The 21,424-nt window shown below is 35.5% G+C and overlaps 1 protein-coding gene and 1 long non-coding RNA gene across 2 annotated transcripts; one reads left to right on the plus strand and one right to left on the minus strand.

The window, feature by feature from the left end:
- Positions 1-2,597: 2,597 nt before the first annotated feature.
- Positions 2,598-4,144, minus strand: LOC133881682 (ABC transporter G family member 1-like). The gene is made up of 2 exons (XM_062320677.1): positions 4,058-4,144; positions 2,598-3,361 (listed from the first exon to the last, which is right to left on the minus strand). The coding sequence occupies exons 1-2, from the start codon at positions 4,124-4,126 to the stop codon at positions 2,675-2,677; spliced, it is 756 nt and encodes a 251-aa protein (XP_062176661.1). The 5' UTR covers positions 4,127-4,144; the 3' UTR covers positions 2,598-2,674.
- A 14,770-nt stretch (positions 4,145-18,914) lies between these two features.
- On the plus strand, positions 18,915-21,357 carry LOC133881424 (uncharacterized). Its single transcript, XR_009902508.1, has 3 exons — positions 18,915-19,045; positions 19,969-20,040; positions 21,067-21,357. It is a non-coding gene; the product is annotated as an uncharacterized LOC133881424 (long non-coding RNA).
- Positions 21,358-21,424: the final 67 nt, after the last annotated feature.

Below are 21,424 nucleotides of genomic sequence, written 5' to 3' on the forward strand. Positions count from 1 at the left end.
GCATCTATAAAAATTTATAAGTTGAAAAGTGAGTCAACGGCTCAATAAGTTCAAGCAAACTAACCATTTATAATTTGAGCCCTCAGTTGTTTATAAAATATCTCATCACTAGTGCTTACTAGACAGCCACGTATGCAGGGTTTTCACAAAGTTGTTTTCAATAAAAGTATGGCTAAATAGTAAACCAGGTGATAGACAGTTTGCTACATAATAATAAAACATAAAAATTTTTCTTTACATTTTCTTACTACATAATTAACTCCACATTTTATAATATGAAGCAGTAAAACAGTTCATAGCATGATAAGTAAAACATCAGTTAAAATTAACATACTTTAGCACATAACATTGCATAACATAATATAACATCTCAATAAGTGAATTTATCCTCCCACTTATCCTCAGGAGTTTGCTAAGTGCTATCCCACTTAACCGCAAGGTTACTAATAATTTATCACTCTCATAAATTCGAGGTGTCAAGTGATACCCCACTTAACCGCATGGTGCTAATAATTTATCCCTCTCATAACTTCGAAGTGTTAGGCGCATAATCTCTACCTAACCGCTGGGCATTGGCATGCATTCATACATAATTTTCATATAATATTATCATTTTCGCAAATCACATTTTCCTTCCAAAACTCAATCCTATTCTTTTGAAAATACATTTTCATTTAACACATATGTAAAACATCTCAAAATATATTCATACGTGTAATTAAAATAACAGGGTTCAAGAAAACATACATAACATGCTTTTGTAAAATAATGCAGGGTCAATAAGTTTGAACTTACTGTTCAGGCTTATTCTCTTAGGATGACTTTTTGCGCCTTCGTAAATTTTTTGCATTAACATTGTACCTCCATATTAACCTATATTCTTTATTCCTCATTCCTAAGCCTTATTCTAAATCCTAAAAATTTGGGTAGCATAACGCCATGTTTACAATGTCATAAATCCAATTTGGGCATCAAAACGACATTTTTAAATATTTTAATATTATTTGGGCATCATAACGACATATCTAAAATATCATAAAATTATTTCGGTATCATAACGACATATCTAAAATGTCTTAAAATGAATTGGGCATCACAACAACGCTATTGTAAAATACTTAAAAATATTTAGGTAGCACAACGACGCATTTGTAATTTTAAAAGAACGATTGAATATAATATCCTTCCCTGAGACATTTAATCATACTTTCCCCAACAATTTAGGCATTATATCAACATAATTTTAAATTCTAATAATTAGAATGGACATAAACTAAGGATAAAAGAATTTATACCTAGCAATTCCACTGCTCCAAATTTTTTTCACTATTCTAAATATTTCTCTATTTTTCTTTTTCTTTGTTTTTTTTTATCTTTTTTTCACTGCTCTCTGCTCGTAAGAGAGAGTGAGAGAAAGTGAGTGTGAATTTTTTTTTTTTTACATGCAGGGCTGGGTATTTATGGGTAGAGTTTTGGGGATCCAGCTGGTATTTTTTATAAAGATTTAAACGGTGCTGCTACAGGATTGTAGGCGCCGAAACTGTTTTCGTTTTCACACTGTGCGTTTTATCCTACTTTTAAAAATACTAGAAATTGTTTTCTTTGTTTCACTTGTCAACACTCTCATTTCCTCTCTTTGAAAAGTCCTCCAAATAAAGTCTTATTCTTTGACTCTTTCTTTATTTCTTTATTATTATTTTTTTGAAACAAACTCCCCACTTCGTCAGATTCTTTCCTCCTCTTCTTTTGATTTTCTTTTCTTCTTCTTTGAGTCACGTACAGGTCTTACCTTTCTCTTATGCTATTTTATTATTTTTTTTAATTTTTAAAAAGCTACTTGCTTTTGACCTATCTTAAAATTTTCTTATTGTTTTATTTTTAAATTAATTTTACATACAAATTTTCCATAATTTTAATTAATATATTTTAAATCAAAGCATTCAAATCTTAAATGTTAAACTATCCATAATGTGTATCAACACCTAATTCAAAATGTCCACTTTTAGTTCAAATTGATGAAATAAAATTAGACATCAAATATATTTTCAAATTATATTTAATTCTACTTAAAACTATTATTCATAATAAAGTATTATTAGTTCACCTAATAAACTCTTTGGCTATTACAGAAGGTCTATGTAATGAAGAACTTGCGAGAAGGGAAGGGAAGAATACTAAGAGACTACACGTCTTTTGAACAGAAGAGAGAATCCATGAATTATATTCAATTTAATTCACATTCCCAATCAAGTTTCTTCAATTTTTTTTGAACTTTTTTTGAACTTTTTTTTTCATCGTACGTATTCACAATCTTAAAAACAATAAAAAAGAATACGAAAAATTGCATATCCAAACGAGCTAAATTAATGCCTCCCATATATTACCTTTTTATAGGATTTGATGCTACTGTTAATGAAGGGATACAACCCTGTGCCAAGTTGTTTCCCTTATGAAGAGTTGCATCTCCTCAAACTTGATAACCTTCACGGAAGTTTTCACCATTCATAAAGATAAAAGAGTGTAAGTGTTAGTGTGATCACCCCCATATATATATTCTTATTTAAGAAGTCAAAATACGTTGTTTTCTAATATATATTACACTATTCTCTAATATTGAGTTGCATCTCCTCAACATTATTTGCTAATATTATTACACTTTCATCAATGCACTCTTCTACAGACTCTCCCCGTGTAAAGGTGTAGCAGAAGGATTTACCATGACCGTTGCTGTTTGCTTGGGAGGCACCAACAAGAAAGCTCTTAAAGCAGGCCTAATCTTCTCACTGCTCTTAACGATAACCAGAAACAAAATTCGATACAAAACTACCATTCCCAACAAGATAGCAAGATCCACCCACTTAAAGTAAACCCTTTCCATTTCCCACGTATCCCTCAAAATTTCTTCACCATTAACTCTGCGTGGCCCTCCGGCGGGATTGCCAGGAAAGGTTAGCCCTTCAAACTCGTTCTTGAACATCCGTTGGTAGGCATACTTGTGGAAAGCAATGTAGTAGAATGGATATCTCCAAACTGGCTTGGGCATCTCGTTTGGCAATCGGAAGAATCCGCCGACTAAAAGCATGAGCCCTTGAATTCCGACACCCATTATTATACCCATTAGAAAATTAGGCACGAGGCTTGCAACAATCATCATCAGGCTCTCCACCAGCATCATGCAAACAAATAGCACGGCAGCAAAGTATATGAAGTGTTCAACTCCTTTGTGAAGTCCAGGAAGGTAATAAGCAATTGCTCCGGGAATCAATGAAATCAATAACAAGTATGGAACAGCAGAAAATGTGTTGCCGATTACATATGTACTTGTCCCATAATGCCCATTTAATCTTTCTCGTTCAAATACCTAGATATTTGAGAGAATAGAAAACATTGGTAACAATTGACAATGATATATGCTCAGAAAAATACAAAATACAATGATATGAGTGTGCGTAAGTGTGCATATATTGAGAATAACATTAATCAAATGCTCATAAGTGTGCATATACTGAGAATAACATTTCCTCAAAAAAAAAAAAAATATTGAGAATAATATACTTCCTAACTGTCTAATGGTTTTGCAATCATAACCTCGTGTACCAAAATTTACAATGTCGGTTTTCCATAATTCAAACTACTTAAGTGAAATGACTTTTGTACTATTTATTTTATTTTATTATTATTATTTTTTGTAATAGCCTTTTATACTCTTATGTAACTTATAAAAATATAAATTTGCTAAAAATAAAAAAATAAAAAAAAAATAACGACCTGGCCATGGGTCATCAAATATATATATATATATATATATATATATATTTAAAAAAATTAAAAATATTTAAAAAGGGGGATGTTTTGGGCATACTGGCATCATTGGTTAGAATTTAACAGAAAATTAACAGAAGAGTGAAATTAAAAGGAGTTGAAACTTGAGAACCGCCTGACATTACAAATTTTAATAATTCGAGAATATAATTGCAAAATTTTTGACAGTTCGAGAGTAAGTGAAATTTCCCTTAAAATTGATTAATAGTTCAACAATGAATAAAACACAACAGACCTTCATGTCCTCCACGAAAGAAGGGAATCCACCAATGGTCATGAAAGCTAGGAATTTAGCTACAAACATGAGCAGTGAACCTCTTGCCTGAAAAAAAAAAAAAATCAAAACGTATAACAATTAATTTAGCTTTTTAAGTGATCCTAATCTGTATATACAGAATCCGGCCTCTATGCCACATGTGTACAAGTAGGGTCACAATTTTTTACATGACCGGTAAATATGATACAAAGTCAACATAGAATTAACGGGTTAGGGTTGAGAAGTCAAACCCAGTTAATTAAATAAGTTGTGTTAGATTATGGTTGATCTATATAATTTTATATTCATGCCTCGATACGATGTAAACTCAACATGTGACATAAGGGTTAACAATTATTGATACTACCCGTGAACCCAACACGAAATTAGTGGGTTAGGGTTGACGAGTCTAACCCGTTTAATTAAATGAGTAAGATTAGGGTTGATTTGTATAGTCTTATATTTATCTTCCGACAAGATCCGAACCCAACACGTAAACACGACTTGCTATCCAAATATATATTTTTGTCTTTGATAAGAAATATCTGACCTGAATTGATCCAATTGAATCTCATTCTTCCCAACGTCCACTTTTTGCCACGACATCCGACCCAGATTCGAGTCCCAACTACCCACAAACTTTGTTTGTAACTTACCCAAAACACCTTCGCTTGAATCTTCCAGGACCGGTCCCACAGCTGGCTGACTTGGAGACAAATCTTTCACAATTGAGAATTCACGTGAATCCCGGATATCCATAACTGGGGATATGCACATTTTGGAATTATTCTTGCGTAACGTATCCCCCGCACCAACTTCTTTCCTTAACGACTCCCCAGTTTCCATAGATGGAATCATCTCTTCCTCCCTCACAGAGCTAGGGTTTGTATCAACAGAATTCCCGCCGTCGATAGCTCTTAACGGAACACCAGACCTACCCCAAAACTTGCGTTGGAATGGAGATAACTCACCGACGACCGGATTCGCTGTGTTCATCCCTTCAGGTACCCCACCATTTTTATCTTCTCCATAACCAAATTTTCGACAATAGAAACTCACCCACAACCAAGGTCCATAAGGGTTTTCTCCCTGAGCGCTGGGACTCCGACGAGGAACATACTGAGTGCAACCCTTTGGCCCATGACGGATAACCCCACAACTGAAGCAAAATTTTGGAATTTTCTCACATTTAAACGAGATCCAAACTGACTTGCCTAGTAGATGAAGTTGCCGACCTCGAGCAAGAGGCTTTGAGAGATCAAGAAGAATTTTCACCCTTAGATATTCACCCCATCCCACCTCATCGTCTATAATATCAACATCTTCCACCTTTCCCACTGAAGCTCCGATTTTGTGCACAACTTCCTACCCCATGCATGCAAGTGGGAGATTATACATCCTCACCCAGAATGCAGCTTTTTCAAAGTTCATCTATGATGGAAGAGTAATCCCATCATAGTTCACAAGAGACACTAGGTTTCGGTCAAACAACCATGGCCACCCCTCCAAAATTCGAGCTTTATCTCAATCATGTTCGAAATCTGCTAAAAACATATTATTGCCTAGGACGCGGAAAGAAACAGATCCCGTAGGTTTCCAGGCACGAATAAGAGGAGCCTTAAAAAACTCCTTCGGGACAATGCGATCCACCAACAGCTTACCCACCAAACATGATTTACCCCTATGCACCAAAGGGTTCAAATCATCAGCATCCAATGACATCCCTTCCTTTTCGTCATCTAGAAGGGAAAAATTCCCTCACATAGAGAAAAGGTCTTCTTACATACGAAAATTAGAAAAATCACCACCGAGAGAAGAGAAAGAAACCAGAAAAAGTGAAAGGTGATAAACAAAAAACTCCCAAGGAATCAAAGACAGGCAAAAAACTCCTAGCCCTAAAAGGACTAGAGAAAAACAACTTCACCTCTAGACTTCCAAGAGGAAAACGTAGAGAGAAGTTAGAACAAGGCTAATTATATTCACGGCTATAAAAAGGCTCACTAGTTTTTTTTTTTTTTTTTTTTATCGTCAAGAACATGTCCACATCCAGTGTACGTCCACATGTTTCCTTTCTTTTTTTGTTGTGTTTTTTTTTTTTTTTTTTTTGTGCCTCGGTCATTATGATTTTTTTTATTTATAAATATTTGTTAGAAATATGCATTTAAATATATAAAACACTTTAAAAAATAAAATTAAAAAAAAAAATTAACAAATTAACTGAAACTCAAAATAAATTATATAGATTTGATACTAGCAATATAATATTAAATTTCAAAGTTATAAAAGTTATTTTTTTTATAAAAATATAATATAAAAATTAAAAGTAATTATATTTATATAAAAATGCCTCATTTATAATTATCGCCTTAGGCCCCAAAACATATAGAACTTGCCCTAATAGTTGGGGTTTACTTTTGCGTACTATAAATATATATACATTTTTAAATTTTTCACGTTAAAAAGGTTTGAAACTATTTTAAATATTTAATTTAATGAACTCTTACGTATCCTAACTAGTTTAGTGCTATATACATATATATATATATATATATTAAATTGGGCTTAAGGTTTTGGATTTTGGGCTTAGGGTTTAGTATTTATTGCTATATATAGTATACCTAGGGTTAGGGTTTATATGGATTTATTTAGGGTTGGCAAAACGGGTACTCGACACTACCCGTTAAGACCCGCGACCCGTTTAAGTTAGACCCAAACACGACCCGTTTATGTTAACGGGTCGGGGCTCCAGACACGACATGACAATTTCACGGGTCACCCGACTCGACCCGTGAAACCCGTTTAGCATAATGGGTCGTATCGGGTCAACACGACCCGTTTGACCCGTTTAACTGAAAAATCTTCTCCAGCACTACTGCACTAGCCATTCTGCAGAAAAAAAAATCCATAAAGATGCAACTAAACATTAAGACATCAAAGGGCAATCTTTTTTTATTATCTTTTTTTTTTTTTTTGGGTGGACCGGGGGGGGGGGGGAGGTGTTTAAGATCTTGAAATTGATGTCTGGGGATCAATCAATTAGAATACCCATTAAACAACAATAAAGAGGGAAAATAATGAATATAAAGATACATTTAACAATTCGAGTTAGGTCTTAAATCTCAAACTTGAGCACTGTTGTGGCAACATCAAGGACAAAAACGAATTAAGTATGCTCCCAGTTGGGATTCCCACTCCTCAAGTGTATACCATCAATCAATTCTTTCTAGAGACAAGTGGATTACCTGTGTAGAAGTCGTGCAAAGGTAGAGTTGATTTCCACTGTGCGTGGGTGTTTGTGATTGTTGTCACAGTGGGTAACGCTATGCCCAGGGCTGAAACGTCTAAACAGTGTCGCTGGACTGAGTGCAATAGCGGCAGTCGGTGGCAGATGGCGATCTCTCCGGTAGTGGTGAAGGCTGGAAGCAGCGGTGTGCAGCTGTTGGCGTCGCTACGTCGAGTGGGTCCAGCGGGAGGAAGAAGAAGAAGAGGGGGCGGCGGCGGTGCGGCGCTGAAGAAGAAGAGGGGGCAGGGCAATGGGGCGGTGCTGAAGCTTGAACTTGAAGGAGAAAGAAAACTCTGAAGAAGTTAGGGCTTTGCCGCTTTTCAGCCCTAACCTAATAATAATAATCTAAGATTCTAAATCTAATCAGACTGATCCCATTAAAAAAAAAAAAAAAAAGGGAAAGCTAATCGTGTCTGGCAGGTCACCCCCGCCAGACTGAGTTAAACGGGTCATAAACGGGTCGACTCGTTTATGACTCAAACCCGCTAATTTCTTGTCGTGTTCGTGTCGGATTGTCAGGTCGTGTCAAAATTGCCAGCCTTAATTTATTACAAATACATATCATATAGTATATATAATATAAAATATTTTAATTTTAGTAAAATATTAAATACTGACGTGGGTAAGTAACACGTGGCACAATAGCCACGTGTTTTTTAGCCCATGTCACGCAATGGGCTAAAACACGACGTGTATATCAAATACACGTCGCCCAAATAGCCACGTGGTGTTGACCATGTAGCAAACTGTTCACGTGGCCAGTCAGTGGCCAGGTGGTGCGCGTGGGACATTCTGTGCGCCACCCAAAAATTGAAAAAAAAAAATTAAAAACCAAAAAAAAAAAATTGAAAAATAATAATATTAAAATGAGGAAGCTATCTATTTTAATATTCTCTCTCTCTCAATACTATTTATCTCTCTCTATCTCTCGTCGATCTCTCTTAGCTCACTCTCTCTCTCTCTCTCTCTCTCTCTCTCTCTCACCGCCTCACAGCTCCACCCTCCAACATCCTCTCCGGTGAGCCGCACCACTGTCCGTCCCCACTCTCTCAAAATCTCTCTTCGAAAATCTCTCTGTCTCTGTCTCTCTCTCTCTCTGTCTCTCTGTCTCTCTCTGTCTCTCTCTCCCGGTACTCTATCTTTCTCACTCTCACTCTAAGCCGGCCGTGGGAGACCGACTGTCCAGCAACTACCTCCGAACAGCGACACACCAGAGACCTCTTGAGCCAAACGGTATCTCTCAGCTCCGTTCCCTCTCTCTCTCAGTTTACATGCAATATTATTCTGAAATAATTTTATTTTTTTTTTTCCTCCAAAAATACAAGTACACAGACAACCCTAAATCCTTACACTATGAAATCCACAGTGAATAATTTTTTTTTTCATTTTTGTCTTGAATTTTTTGCTATATCTTTGTACATTTTATTGATTTCTTTGTGATATTTTATGAATTAATAATTTCTTTGTGATATTTTTTTTTTTGGGCAACCTACCGTAGAAAAATTTAATATATTTCCATAGATTTTTTTCTATTTTTTTTTCCTTGCAATGTTACAACAAATTGTGTTATGAATATGTATAAATTGTAGCAAAAGAAAAAAAAAATTGTGCTACTAATATACATAAATCTTAATGGTAATTTCGAAACAAAAAAAAAAAAAAAAAACTTTTACCGTCCACCATTTACAATACTATTCGTACTAAAAATTTGAAAACGAACGTCATAAATGTGAGTAATGACAATTATCCTTTTTTCACTACTTTTTAACTTTAATCGTTGATGTAAGAAGATTACAAATTAATGAGAAGCATTCGATACAATTCGCTTTAACAAAAAAAAAATTAAATTAAATTAAATTTCCCACATGGTTCATACTTAAATCCACATATAAAAAATTCAGTAGTTTAAAACTAACATCAATCTTAAACAAGTGTTCGGTACAATTCGAACATTTTTTTTTTAAAAAAAAAGGTTTAATTGTTGCTGTGAGCAAGTTAATCATGAGTTACGGTTAGGCTATGAACATGGACGAAATGAATTGTTTTCGACATAACCATAATATTATAAGAAGAATTTTCCACATATGCATATTTAAAATAAAATGCAGAATCAACTATTGAAAAAATTATATTTTATTCAATTTTTTTTTTATTAAAAAAAAAAAAAAAAACAGTTGAATACAAACATCAAATTTAAACAAGTGCAACTACCATGTGTTTATCAATTTAATGTTATATTTTTTAAAGTTTAATTGTTGATGTGAGACGGTTTTAAAAATTTTAAGCTGCTATGAACATAGACGAATTTCGGTATAAGTGACCAAAAAAAAAATTTGACCAAAATTTTCGACGTATGCATATTTAAATAACCCGTGCAATAATTTATTTAAAACAAACGTGAAATTTAAACAAGTTCAGCAATCATGTTCTTACCTATTTTTTTTTTAAGTTTTTTCGGTTTAACTATTGATGTGAGAAGGTTCACAAAATTTAAAGGTACTAGTAACGTACACGAATCTCAGTATATTCGTTCAAAATAAAATAAGGACAAAATTGGACTACATATGCATATTGAAAAATAACCTGTGGAACAAACGTGAAATCTCAACAAGTTCAACAACCACATCCTTACCTATTTTTTTTGGTCTGTTCACTTTAAATGTTGATGTAAAAAGGTTTTAAAAATTTTAAGGTGCTATGAAAAAAGAAAAAGAAAAAACATCTCATAAGATAGGACTATGGAAATTCAAAATTTATATAGTCCAACAACAATTTAAAACAAACATGAAATTTTGAGACTTGGGCCATTGTTTTTTATTTCTTATTTTTTCTTATTTTTTTGGGTTCTCAAAATTTTAGGCCGTATAGTTATTTGCTCAAATTAAAAATCTTAATGTGTTTCAGTCTGTTGATTCACATACAGACAAATATAGACAAGTCTTGGATGTCAGCCCGTAGGGGTACGACACAATATAATGACGGGTGTAGAGCGTTCGTGGAATTTGCCATTAGTAACTGTACGGTCGCCAGTAGTAAAATTTACTGCCTGTAAGTACTATCGAAATAACCAGAGCCACTCCCCATATTACGTTCTTGCCCACTTGACAAGGGATAGGGGGAATGTCCCCGGGATACAGTTTGTGGTATATGCACAGTGAGACCACGATTAACGGAGCTGTTCTTAGTCGGTGTTTGAGTCATGTGGCCACAGATGCGGCAGCCAGTAGCACAGAACAAGGTGTAGGCACAGAATAGGGCGGAAGCCCAGAACAAGGTGGTGACATGCACGCCATGTTGCGTGACACCTTCGGTATGCACGATGTTAGGGAAGCCGTCAGTAGCCAACCGCAGGCAATTAATGAAGGAACCTCTGGAGGAGACGCATTGAAGTACTATGAGTTGCTAAGGACTGCCAAGAAGCCACTTCACCCTGGTACCAAGCATAGTAAATTGAATGCTACTGTACACATGTACAACTTGAAGTGCGTTGGAGGTATTAGTAACAATTTTCTCTAATATTCTTAAGCTTATGAATCAGTTGTTGCCTCTTTGTGATGAGACCTTGCCAGTTAATTCATACAAGGCGAAGAAGTTCCTCAGTGACATGGGTCTCGGGTATGAGAAGATTCTGGCGTACCGTAATGACTGTATGTTATTCTAGAAAGACAATAAGGACTTAGATTCATGTATCGGAAGAATCTAAGTGGAAGGCTGATATACATTTAGATGAGGATGGTGAGCCCATATCATCAAGAAAAAAACGTTCAATGAAGGTGTTGCGGTGGTTTCCACTCATCCTACCACTATAGAGGCTTTTCATGTTGGAGCATACTGCGCCCTATATGAGGTGGCATGCAGAAGGCCACACTAGGGATGGCGTATTGAGGCATCCTACCAACAGTGAGGCATGGAGATCATTTGACATCTTACATCCGAATTTTATGGCAGACAGTAGGAATGTGCGGCTTGGTTTAACATCTGATGGTTTTAATCCTTTTGGGAACATGAGCACATTTCACAACACATGGCTTGTAATGCTTATACCGTACAATTTGCCTCATTGGATGCGCATGAAACAAACGTCGTTCATCCTATAACTGGTTATCCCTAGCTCGAGCTCACCTGGTATGGATATCGATGTCTACCTCCAGCCATTGATTGATAAGTTACAAAAACTGTGGAATGTAGGGGTACGGACATTTGATGCTTCAAAGATGGATAATTTTAATATGCGAGCTCAGTTGATGTGGACAATAAATGACTTCCGGCATATGCAGATTTATCTGAGTGGCCTAACAGGGGTGTGAAGGCATGTCCTTGCTGTATGCATTGGACAAGGTCTAAATATTTGAAGAGCGACAAGAAATTTTGCTATATGGGGGACAGGAGATACTTGCCAACTGAGCATCTGTGGCGGCTGAATAGAAGAACATTTGACGGTACTGAAGAATTAGAATGTGCTCCAAATGTACCATGCGAGGACGAGATCCTCCAACAGTTGGACATAATTGCTTTTGGGGATAAGAAAGTACTGATGATGTAGTGTGGAAGAAGAAAAGTATTTTCTTCGACTGCCGTACTGGAAAGACAATTTGCTTCGGCACAATCTTGATGTCATGCACATAGAAAAAAATGTCATGAACAACATACTTGGCACTATTCTGAACATCAAAGGGAAAACGAAAGACAACTTGGCAGCTCGACTAGACTTGCAAGAAATGGGGTTGAGACATAAATTACATCTGTTCACAGTCGCAAATGGTAAAACATATATGCCCACAGCTTGCCACACGATGGTCAGGGAGGACAAAGAAAACTTTCTGAAGGTTCTTCAAAATGTGAGAGTCCCGGACGGATACGCCTTGAACATTTCACGGTATGTTTAACTCGAGGAACGTACAATCTCGAGGTTGAAGAGCCATGATAGCTACGTACTGATGCAACAACTTCTCCCAATTACATTACGCCAGTCACTACCAGATAAAGTGGTTAGACCTCTTGTAGAGATGTTTGCATTTTTCAGAGGCATATGCTCAACCAAGCTAACACAAGATGAGATGGACCGACTGCAGGGTGATGTCTATATCACTTTGTGCAAGCTAGAACAGATATTTCCCGCCGGATTTTTTTACTAGCATGGTCTACTTGGTCATGCATCTTGTGCACAAATGCAAACTCGGCAGACTCGTGCAGTATAGGTGAATGTACCCGAAAGAGAGGTAAAATGTGAATATATATATATATATATATATATATATATATATATATATATATATATATATATATATATATATATATATATATATATGGGTATTGGTTTGACAAACTCTAACTAAGTTGATGTGCATGTGTGTACACTAGGAGTCTTAGGGGGTTCAAGTCTAATGTGCGCAATAAAGCGAGGGGTGCATGGCGGAGGGTTGTATAGCGACCGATCTGGTAACGTTCTGTTCGAGGTATCTAGATAACGCACCAACCTTCCATAACAGACCTCAGAGAAATCTTGATGGTTCAAAGTGGCTGGAACTCGAGTTAGCCTGAACCGTCTGACAATGAAGCAGATTCACCGTTATATTATGTTCAACTCTGACAAGTTCCTTCATTTGTAGATGTAAGTAGTGTTTACATAGTATGTTGATTCAAATACATTTCTAAATAATAATTAGTACAAAATTATATCCGCTGAATGTATGATGCACATGGACGCGCTTAGGCGATCATGCATTAGGGGTCGTGTTACGGACGATCTTATTGAAGCCCAACATCATGAGTAGTTCTGTGAATGGTACCGTGCATATGTAAGGAAATAGTGGTATTTCATCATATAGTATATATACTGCTTGTTCAATGTAATTCAAGATAGGATTTATATGCCGTAATTAACCAATGTGGTTTATATTATTTTTAATACACACATAGGTCGATGGGCTGGACGATCAACGTAAGGAGGAATTGGGTAACAAATTGGTTATGCATTGTAGAGGGCTGAAGGAGACAACAATTAAGTATAATAGGTGCGTGGTCAATGGCAAACTGTTCCGCACGCTTGCCCATGATGTGGGAAGGAGGACTTAGAACAGCTGCGTATGTGTGCCAACCGTTGAAGGCAAAACTTATTACGGGAAGTTAATCGATATAGTTAAGGTCGAGTACTATGACAGGACTCAGTACGTCTTATTCAAGCGCAATTGGGCGGGCCTTACGAGAGGCAGGGGATTCAGGATAGACGATTATGGCCTAGTGTTTGTCAACTTTAGGGTGTAAACGAGCCGATCCTGAGCGGGTATTGGTTGTTCGGGATCAGCTCGTTCAAGTTTTACTCGAACTCGGGATGAGTCAAGATAATGGGATCAAGCTCAGCTCGCCAATTGGTAAACCCTGTACGAGATCGAGCTCAAGCTCACCTATTAGACGAGCACGAGCTCGAGTACTCGGCTCGACTAGGATCGATTTGAGTAACAGAAACGGCTGGCACCTAAACGGTACGAGTCCACCGCCCAAAGGTCGAGAACTGCGTGTGATGGCTTCCCTGATGTGCTCTCTGGCCGAAGACTACCACGATGGCCATTGACGCACCAAGCACCACCCCTTCAGCCCCTTGAATCTCTCTTTCTCAACCTTGTTATACCCAATGCCGGAACATTACAAAGGCTGAAGACGGCGGCCCACAGAATGACTGAGAACAACACATTCGCTTGATGTTTTGTAAGAGGTAGAGAAGAAAGGCCAAGAAGGAGGCAATGGAGCATTCAGCGAGTTGCAGAGAAGAGCTATGTTGGAGATACTTCGGGTTTGAATGTGGAGAATTGTGAAATTAGTCTTGAGCAGTGAGGCAGAGATGTTCGGCGTGCGTGATGTGAAGCATCGAGATGTGTGAAAGCTAATTAACCTTGGGAAGTGCAATCAGATGAAGAGACAGTGTTGTTGTGTTAAACAGCTGGACAAGTGTATATAAAAGCATCTGAAAATATTTGTAATAATAGATGGCTTTTGTTAAAATGCACAGTGTTGTATTAAGTCTTTGAAGATTGAAGGAATCTTCGGATTGTATACGATTTAATGATTTAGAGCTTTAAAAAAAAAAAAAATGGAACTTAATAAGTTAAAGTAAACATGTGCGTACACTAGTACTATCTAATGAGAACCATGAATGCCAACATTCACTTCACAGGCTAAGAGTGAAAGGCAACTCCTTAAATTCTATGCTTAAATTATGTAAGCATTAACATTAAAAAAACAAACGTTCATTTAGCAACAGAAATTTATAGCATTTCTCATATTTAAATTTAAGGATAATCATGATGACAACCCAATATGACAATATATATTTTTAAACGTTATTATTCTCTCATTTTTAAAAGTTTGACATTTGTTTAAGATACTGTTTAAGGATAATTAAGGAGAGTTTGATAATAAAATTTTCAATTTTATTTGAATTTTTTTATTTCAAATAAAATTTAAGTTGTTAATTAATGTGATTTTTGAAAGACATTAAGATATTTTTTCAAAATTTTAATGCCCTAGGCACCATACGACTTTTGGAGAGAAGATTTATTCAATTGTAGAATAATGTTTTATGTTTAGGTCCTTAATTCATGCAATTTTCTAAGATTCTATTTATATTAATGCCATTTTCAGGCCGGGCAATTTGTTTAATGCAATTGAAGAATAGAGTTTTATGTTTAGCCAATTTAGGTCTTTAATTAATGCAATTTATGTTAAACCAAAGGTTATCTGATTATAGGGAAATTTGAGAGAGATTTTAGTGAAATTTAATGCAAAATTTGAATTTTGAATATAATCCTTAAATTGTTTTATTAAATGAAATTTCATTTCCCTTTTAGTTTCGTCTTAAATCACGTGGCCCACGTGGACCGAATCCACGTGACACATTAGCCACGCGAATTATTGTCCATGTGGCCACAGTCGGCAACGTGGTTTGAAATGACGTGGCCAATTGTGGCCATGTGTACAATGAACACGTGGCCGACTGTCGACGACATGTTTGAAAGCCACGCAGTTGACTGTGGCCACGTGGACCATAATCCACGTGGCCACAGTTGACCGCATGTCCAAGACCACGTGGCCACAATCTGCCACGTGATTTTCAGACACGTGGCAAACTTGCCATGTATCATTTGCCACTTGGCAAAATGCAATTTTTTGTCCCAAAAAAAAAAAAAAATGAAAACCACAATATATAAACCCTAAATCCATTTTTTTTTCCCAAAATATCACAAAAATATTAGGACAATATTTGAAATTTACTATAAACACAAAATCAAATTAAGCACATGCATTAATAATTCTAAATCCAAAGCAACCATAGATTAGGTACTAATAAACGTTATTGTTATTAACAAAACAAAGTTACAAAAAATCTACAAATCTGAAGGCCGTTGTTCTTAGGGATCACGAATTTCTGTACTAGGCGTGGACTCGCCAGTAGGCGATTGTTGCGCAAGGGACGGTGTAGCAGGCGATGATGTCCCAATGAGAGAGTGCTGGCCCAGCGGTGAGGGAGAGTACTGTCGTCCATGAGGCGACAACGGACCAATCGTTGTCTCATTAATTGCAAGTAATAATAACATTAAAAAATTTGAGTATTTGCATATAAAGTCCATAGCATTGATTAAAAATAAGCAATTTACACATGGCAAATTGCAAGTGGCGAATTGCAATTCACCCACACGTTGCAAATGACACGTGGCGAACAGTTTGCCACGTGGATGGGCCCCATACACATGGCAAATTGCAAGTGGCGAATTGCAATTTTTTTTTGTAGTGTAATTGTAAGTCACGTTTTCAGTTATCTTCTTCACTTCTTCACCATATGATCGGAAAAATAACAAAATATTAGAGTTTTGAGAACTTACAAAGTTAAAATGAAGTGGAAGCACTAAAGGATGAAGCAATGGCTGACTGCCGATGGTGGGATTAGAGATGGCGAGGTTTAAGAAGGCTTTTTCTGGGTTTAATTGGGTAAGATATTTTTTTTTTGCTTGTGGTCCAGTGGAATGTAGTTTGGTAGCTTTTTTAGGTTTAATTGGGAAAGGCAAATTGGCTTTTTTCTTTTGGTTGAGGCAAAAAAATCAATTGGGTAAGGGCAACATAATTTTTTGAGAATGGCAAATAATTTTTTGAGTAGAGACCAATGGGCTAAAATATATATTTTTTAATCCTTAAAAAATTTTCAATAATCTTTGAACTTTAGTAAGCTTTTGCTTCCCGAACTAAAATTTTCCGTACTGATGTACCTCTGCAAATGTTAAGCTTGAGATCCGCCTGCAACATTTCCAGCAAACACTCCCTACTCATCAATAATATAACATTTTTGGTAGCTAAGAAAATGCTGAAAATCAACAATTCTTTTATTCCTAGTCCAACTATTAGACTTGGTTCAATTTATCTTTTGTATTGTCTCAGAACAACTCTGCTTTTCATTCTCTGTTTTACATCAATTCTCTCACCAACGAAAAACAAAGCTAGGAAATAGCAAACTTCTACGAATAAATAAAAAAATAAAAAAGAATAATTGCACCATTGATTATTAGGGTTGGCCAAAATTACAAACTACTTTCTATGGTTCAAAAAATTTATGAAAAGTTCTTGGGCCACCCGTAAATGCCCTGGGGGTGGCCAGGCCACCTCCAAAGGGGAGGCTGCCCAACCTTTCAGTATTTTTTTTTTTTTTTTTTAAAAAAAAATAGAACAAATATTTTTGTTTTATTTATTTATATTTTTATTAGATTTTGTATTTTTTTATTGTAATGGAAACATGTCGGCTTCCTATTGAGTGTGACATCGCTGATTAATAGAATCTGTTAACTTGGTAGATGGAAAACGTGCTCAAAGACTGATTTGTAATTATAATTTACCATAAAGACTTCCATAAACTTTGTAAACCACATAGAGTAATTTGTAATTTAGACCAACCCCAAGGACTAATGGTGCATTTATCCTTAAAAAAAAAAAAAAAAAAAAAAATTACCCATGAGAAATTAAGGAACTTAAAGCAATAAAGCTGAAAAACTTTGAAACTAACCCAACCTGCTTCAGGTTGCAGAAACCTTCGTAGACAACATGAACAAAGTCAAAGGCTTTTACAAGCGAAAGCAGCGATGACTTCCCATCTCGATCCACAATTTCACACAAATCTTCCATTCCAAACACAAACACTTAGTGCCACACTCCAACCCATCAAAACCCAGAAACCCATAAAAAAATTAAAAAAAAAAAAACGATGAACTCGAAAAAGAAACAAAGAAACTGGAAGGTTCTTCAATTTTCAATTACCGTCATTTCCAAGAACGTGGAGAGCCACAACAAGGTCAGCGGGATGAGAGGTTTCCAAATTTTTACAATACCCACAAAAATTCAAGAACGATACACCAAATATAACCCACAAACCTCATATACAAGCTCAGAATTATCAAAAATCAAAGAACTAATTTCAACTTTCATGAAATTAAACCAAAACCCACGAATAAGTTAAAGAGAGATAGTTACCGTAGAGATCGTGGCCGGCGTGGTCGTGGTCGTGGGTTGGCTGGCTGTGCTCGTGGTGGAGAGAAGCTGCAATATTGGCGGAGAGCAAAAGAGAGAGAAAGTAGAGTGAGACAGCTCAAGAGAAAATGGGGGCGCAGAATACTGCGCGAGACATTTCTTCCCTCCAAAAAATGTTTGTGACGCGCTAATTTTGACACGTAACAAATTAGTGATATGCCAACTTTGGCAAGTCACTAATCAATTTAATTTCAAATTACTTGACAATTTGAAATAATGTTCCTCAAACAATTTTAGTAGGCGTGCCAATTGGATGCCACTAATTAGCGACGTGTTAAATTTAGCACTTAACAATTAGTGACATGTCGGTTTGACATATTATTAATTAGTGACGTGCAAAATTGGCACGTCATTAAATTTGTGACGTGCTGGATTAGCATGTCACTAATTAGTGACTTGTAAAATTTTACACGTCACTAATAATTTAAATTTCAATATATTTTTTAAAAATTATATTAACTTAAAATTTAGTGACAAGTAAATCTTTGACACGTCAGTAAAAAATTTAGTAAGGTGCCACTTTTTGACACTTTACTAATTAGTGACGTGTCAAAAAGTTGGTTACCGTAGACACGTCTCTAAATGCAAGTTGCTGCTGTTGTTGTTGTTTTTTTTTTTTTTTTTTTTTTTTTTTGGTGGTGAGGTGCATTTGAAGGACCAGAAAAACTTTACAATAATGTGTACGTACACAGAAAAGAAATCAACATAGGAAAAAAGAAGAAAAAAAAAATGACAAATAATTCATTTTGTACAAATTTCAATCATTTTTCCGACGGATGGTTATAAAATTACAAGTTTACTTTTAATATTAATTTAAAACGATCTAAGGTAAAAAAAAAAAAAAAAACAAGCCATGTCATCAAGCAAAAAACAAAAACAAAACAAAGCACCTCACTACGTCTTTCGTCCATCAATTGACATGGCCTGACACCTTTATATATATATATATATATAAAATTTCAAAAAAAAAAATCAAAATGAGCTTCAGTGAGATTCACCCACCCTAAATTATTTGCCAAAATTTTTTCCTCAAAAGATCGGCCTGGCTATGTGAGACAGAGCTCCGCCATCAACTCCCTTCCCAACGCGTTAGCACCGATGACCCATCAACTACAGAGGTAACTTTTTCTTTCTTTTTTCCTTTTTCTCTTTTGATTTCTTCTGATATTCATATAATTTCCTACACAGTAGAATTTTGGAGCAAGACCTGCTTCTTGTTTTGCGGGTTTTTTTTTAAGCTTAAATTTATTTTCGAAGAGACCCACTTGAGATGTTATAAGTGTAGGATATATGTATTTATATCATTTATCATTTTTGTTGAAATTTCAATTTTGACGTAAGATCTCAGTGGGTGCGTAAATGAATTATTTAATAAATTTTCTTATCGAATAAATTTTTTAAAACTAATTGTAGAGGCCACGACCCATGTTGTCCTTAGCATACCTCCGCCACTGAATGGTTCCAAATGGCACAATTGCTTCATCTTTAATACCAATTTCTTGTTTTGTTCTACTATATTATATATTTTTCTTTGATGTATTCCACTCAACATTATGGTCCAGATTTATTTGTCGGCCATGTAATCAAAGGCATTTCTAGCTAGTGGAAGATTCTTTTTTTTTTGATAAGTAGCTAGTGGAAGATTCTAACTCAACACTTTGATAAAGACTTTGAATAGATGTCCACTTAATTTTTTCCTTCAAGTCAATAATTTGATTTAATCAGACTTAATCTCGATTTTATGAAGTATATGTGTGTGTGTAAGTTTCATATATCATTTGATTGTATCACGATCGACCAAATTAAGGCATTCCAAAATACAATATCCTTCAATTGTATCAGGATCTATCGGACTAATGCATCAAGATGATTTAAAATTAAAGGAGTTTGATCAAACCTTCAATCATATCACGATCGATCAGATTAATGCACTTGGATTAATCAGATGTTCGATAGAACCTTTAGTAATGCACTAGAATAATACCAAATGTTACTATCATGGTTGTGGTAACTTTGATTGTCACTATGATTTTTGCTGTAGCCATCACTATAGAGCTAGGTGGCAATGATCAAGTAATTGGAACTCATATCCTTTACATCATTTGGGAAACAAGTAATTCTTTGTCATTCGACCCACTTCTTTATTTTCGTAGCAATCTTATGTTCTTTGTCAATGATCAAGTCTGGTTCGTAGCAATCTGGTTCGTCTTTCTCCTTTTTTCAAAATGTTGGTATTCAATATAATTGAAACGTTACTTTCATATATTTGGTCTTTCACAGTAGTAAACCCATTTCTCTCTTCATTTATGTGGGGTACGTGGAAAGCCGGTGGGTAGTTTTCATGATTAGAAAAGTTCTCATTTCAAGCCAATTCTTTTACCAACACCAGTAGATATTGAGTTGAATGGCTAATAATTAAAAAAAAAATAAAAAATAGAAGATACCTACCTAGAAATAGACTTCCCACCACCCGAACCCAATTTAGTCCTGCTGTTTCTGTCATGTCTCTAAAACAAACTGTGTGTCCATATATATTCGTGTAATCATAGGTCTGTTTTTTATTTATTTTGTTTTATGTGCATGTTTTGTCATTAATCTGACTCAGATTGTGAAATTAATAAACAAGGAAGCAATCCATCATGGACATAAGTAAGCACTTCTAATATGTGAAGAAGAAGTTGGTGTTGATGCTACTATAGCTGGTTTTGGCTGGTTGTTTCGTTTTTGCTGCTGAAATCTTAGTTGAGAAGTATTCCTCTTAAAAAGGCCCTATTAATGAAACTTTCAACAGAGGCCCTATTTTGACAAGGGAACTTAAAACTACCTCAACTAGGAGACACGAGTCTATTTAAAGGGAGCTTGTTTAGGCATTAAAGCCCACACTCTTGGTCACTTAATAAGAATTGAGGAGAAAGTTTAGAAGTTTCAAAACCCTAAATACACGTGTGCATTGAGATTAGAGAAAAATAACTCAAATAAGCCACTTCTCTCTTAGAGTAGTTGACTTATGCTATATTTGTGAGTATGCTTCCCTTGAAAATGTTTGTTTTCTATAATATGATGCTATGCTTTCATGATGTTTTTTTTTAGAATGTTTTTCACTGTAACTTTATATTATATTCCCAAAAGTTGGTATCAGAGCTAGATTTCATGGAAAGGATGGCTTGGATTGATGTTGCAAGAACTTTAGACATACTGCTTTGTACTCTGCAATCGCTTAGGGAGCTGCTGAAATTTTTTCCAGCAGCTCTTGTGACTTGATTTTTATGTTTCTTGGTTCTTTAGAATGTTTATTAACATGTTGGGACCTTGATTTGATCATCCCAATCCCAAGAGACTGGTTGCATGTTTAAAGTTCGATTAAATTGTTTGCACCAAGACAGTGTTGCTGCAAAATTATGCAGCAACATGTGTTCATATTGATTTTGTTTTGCATACTTTATACTCATTGACAAAATGTTTCTTTGATTGATTTGGCATGTTTAAAACATTGTTAA

The sequence above is a fragment of the Alnus glutinosa genome, chromosome 11, assembly GCF_958979055.1.
Source record: "Alnus glutinosa chromosome 11, dhAlnGlut1.1, whole genome shotgun sequence".
In the NCBI taxonomy this organism is placed as follows: domain Eukaryota; kingdom Viridiplantae; phylum Streptophyta; class Magnoliopsida; order Fagales; family Betulaceae; genus Alnus; species Alnus glutinosa.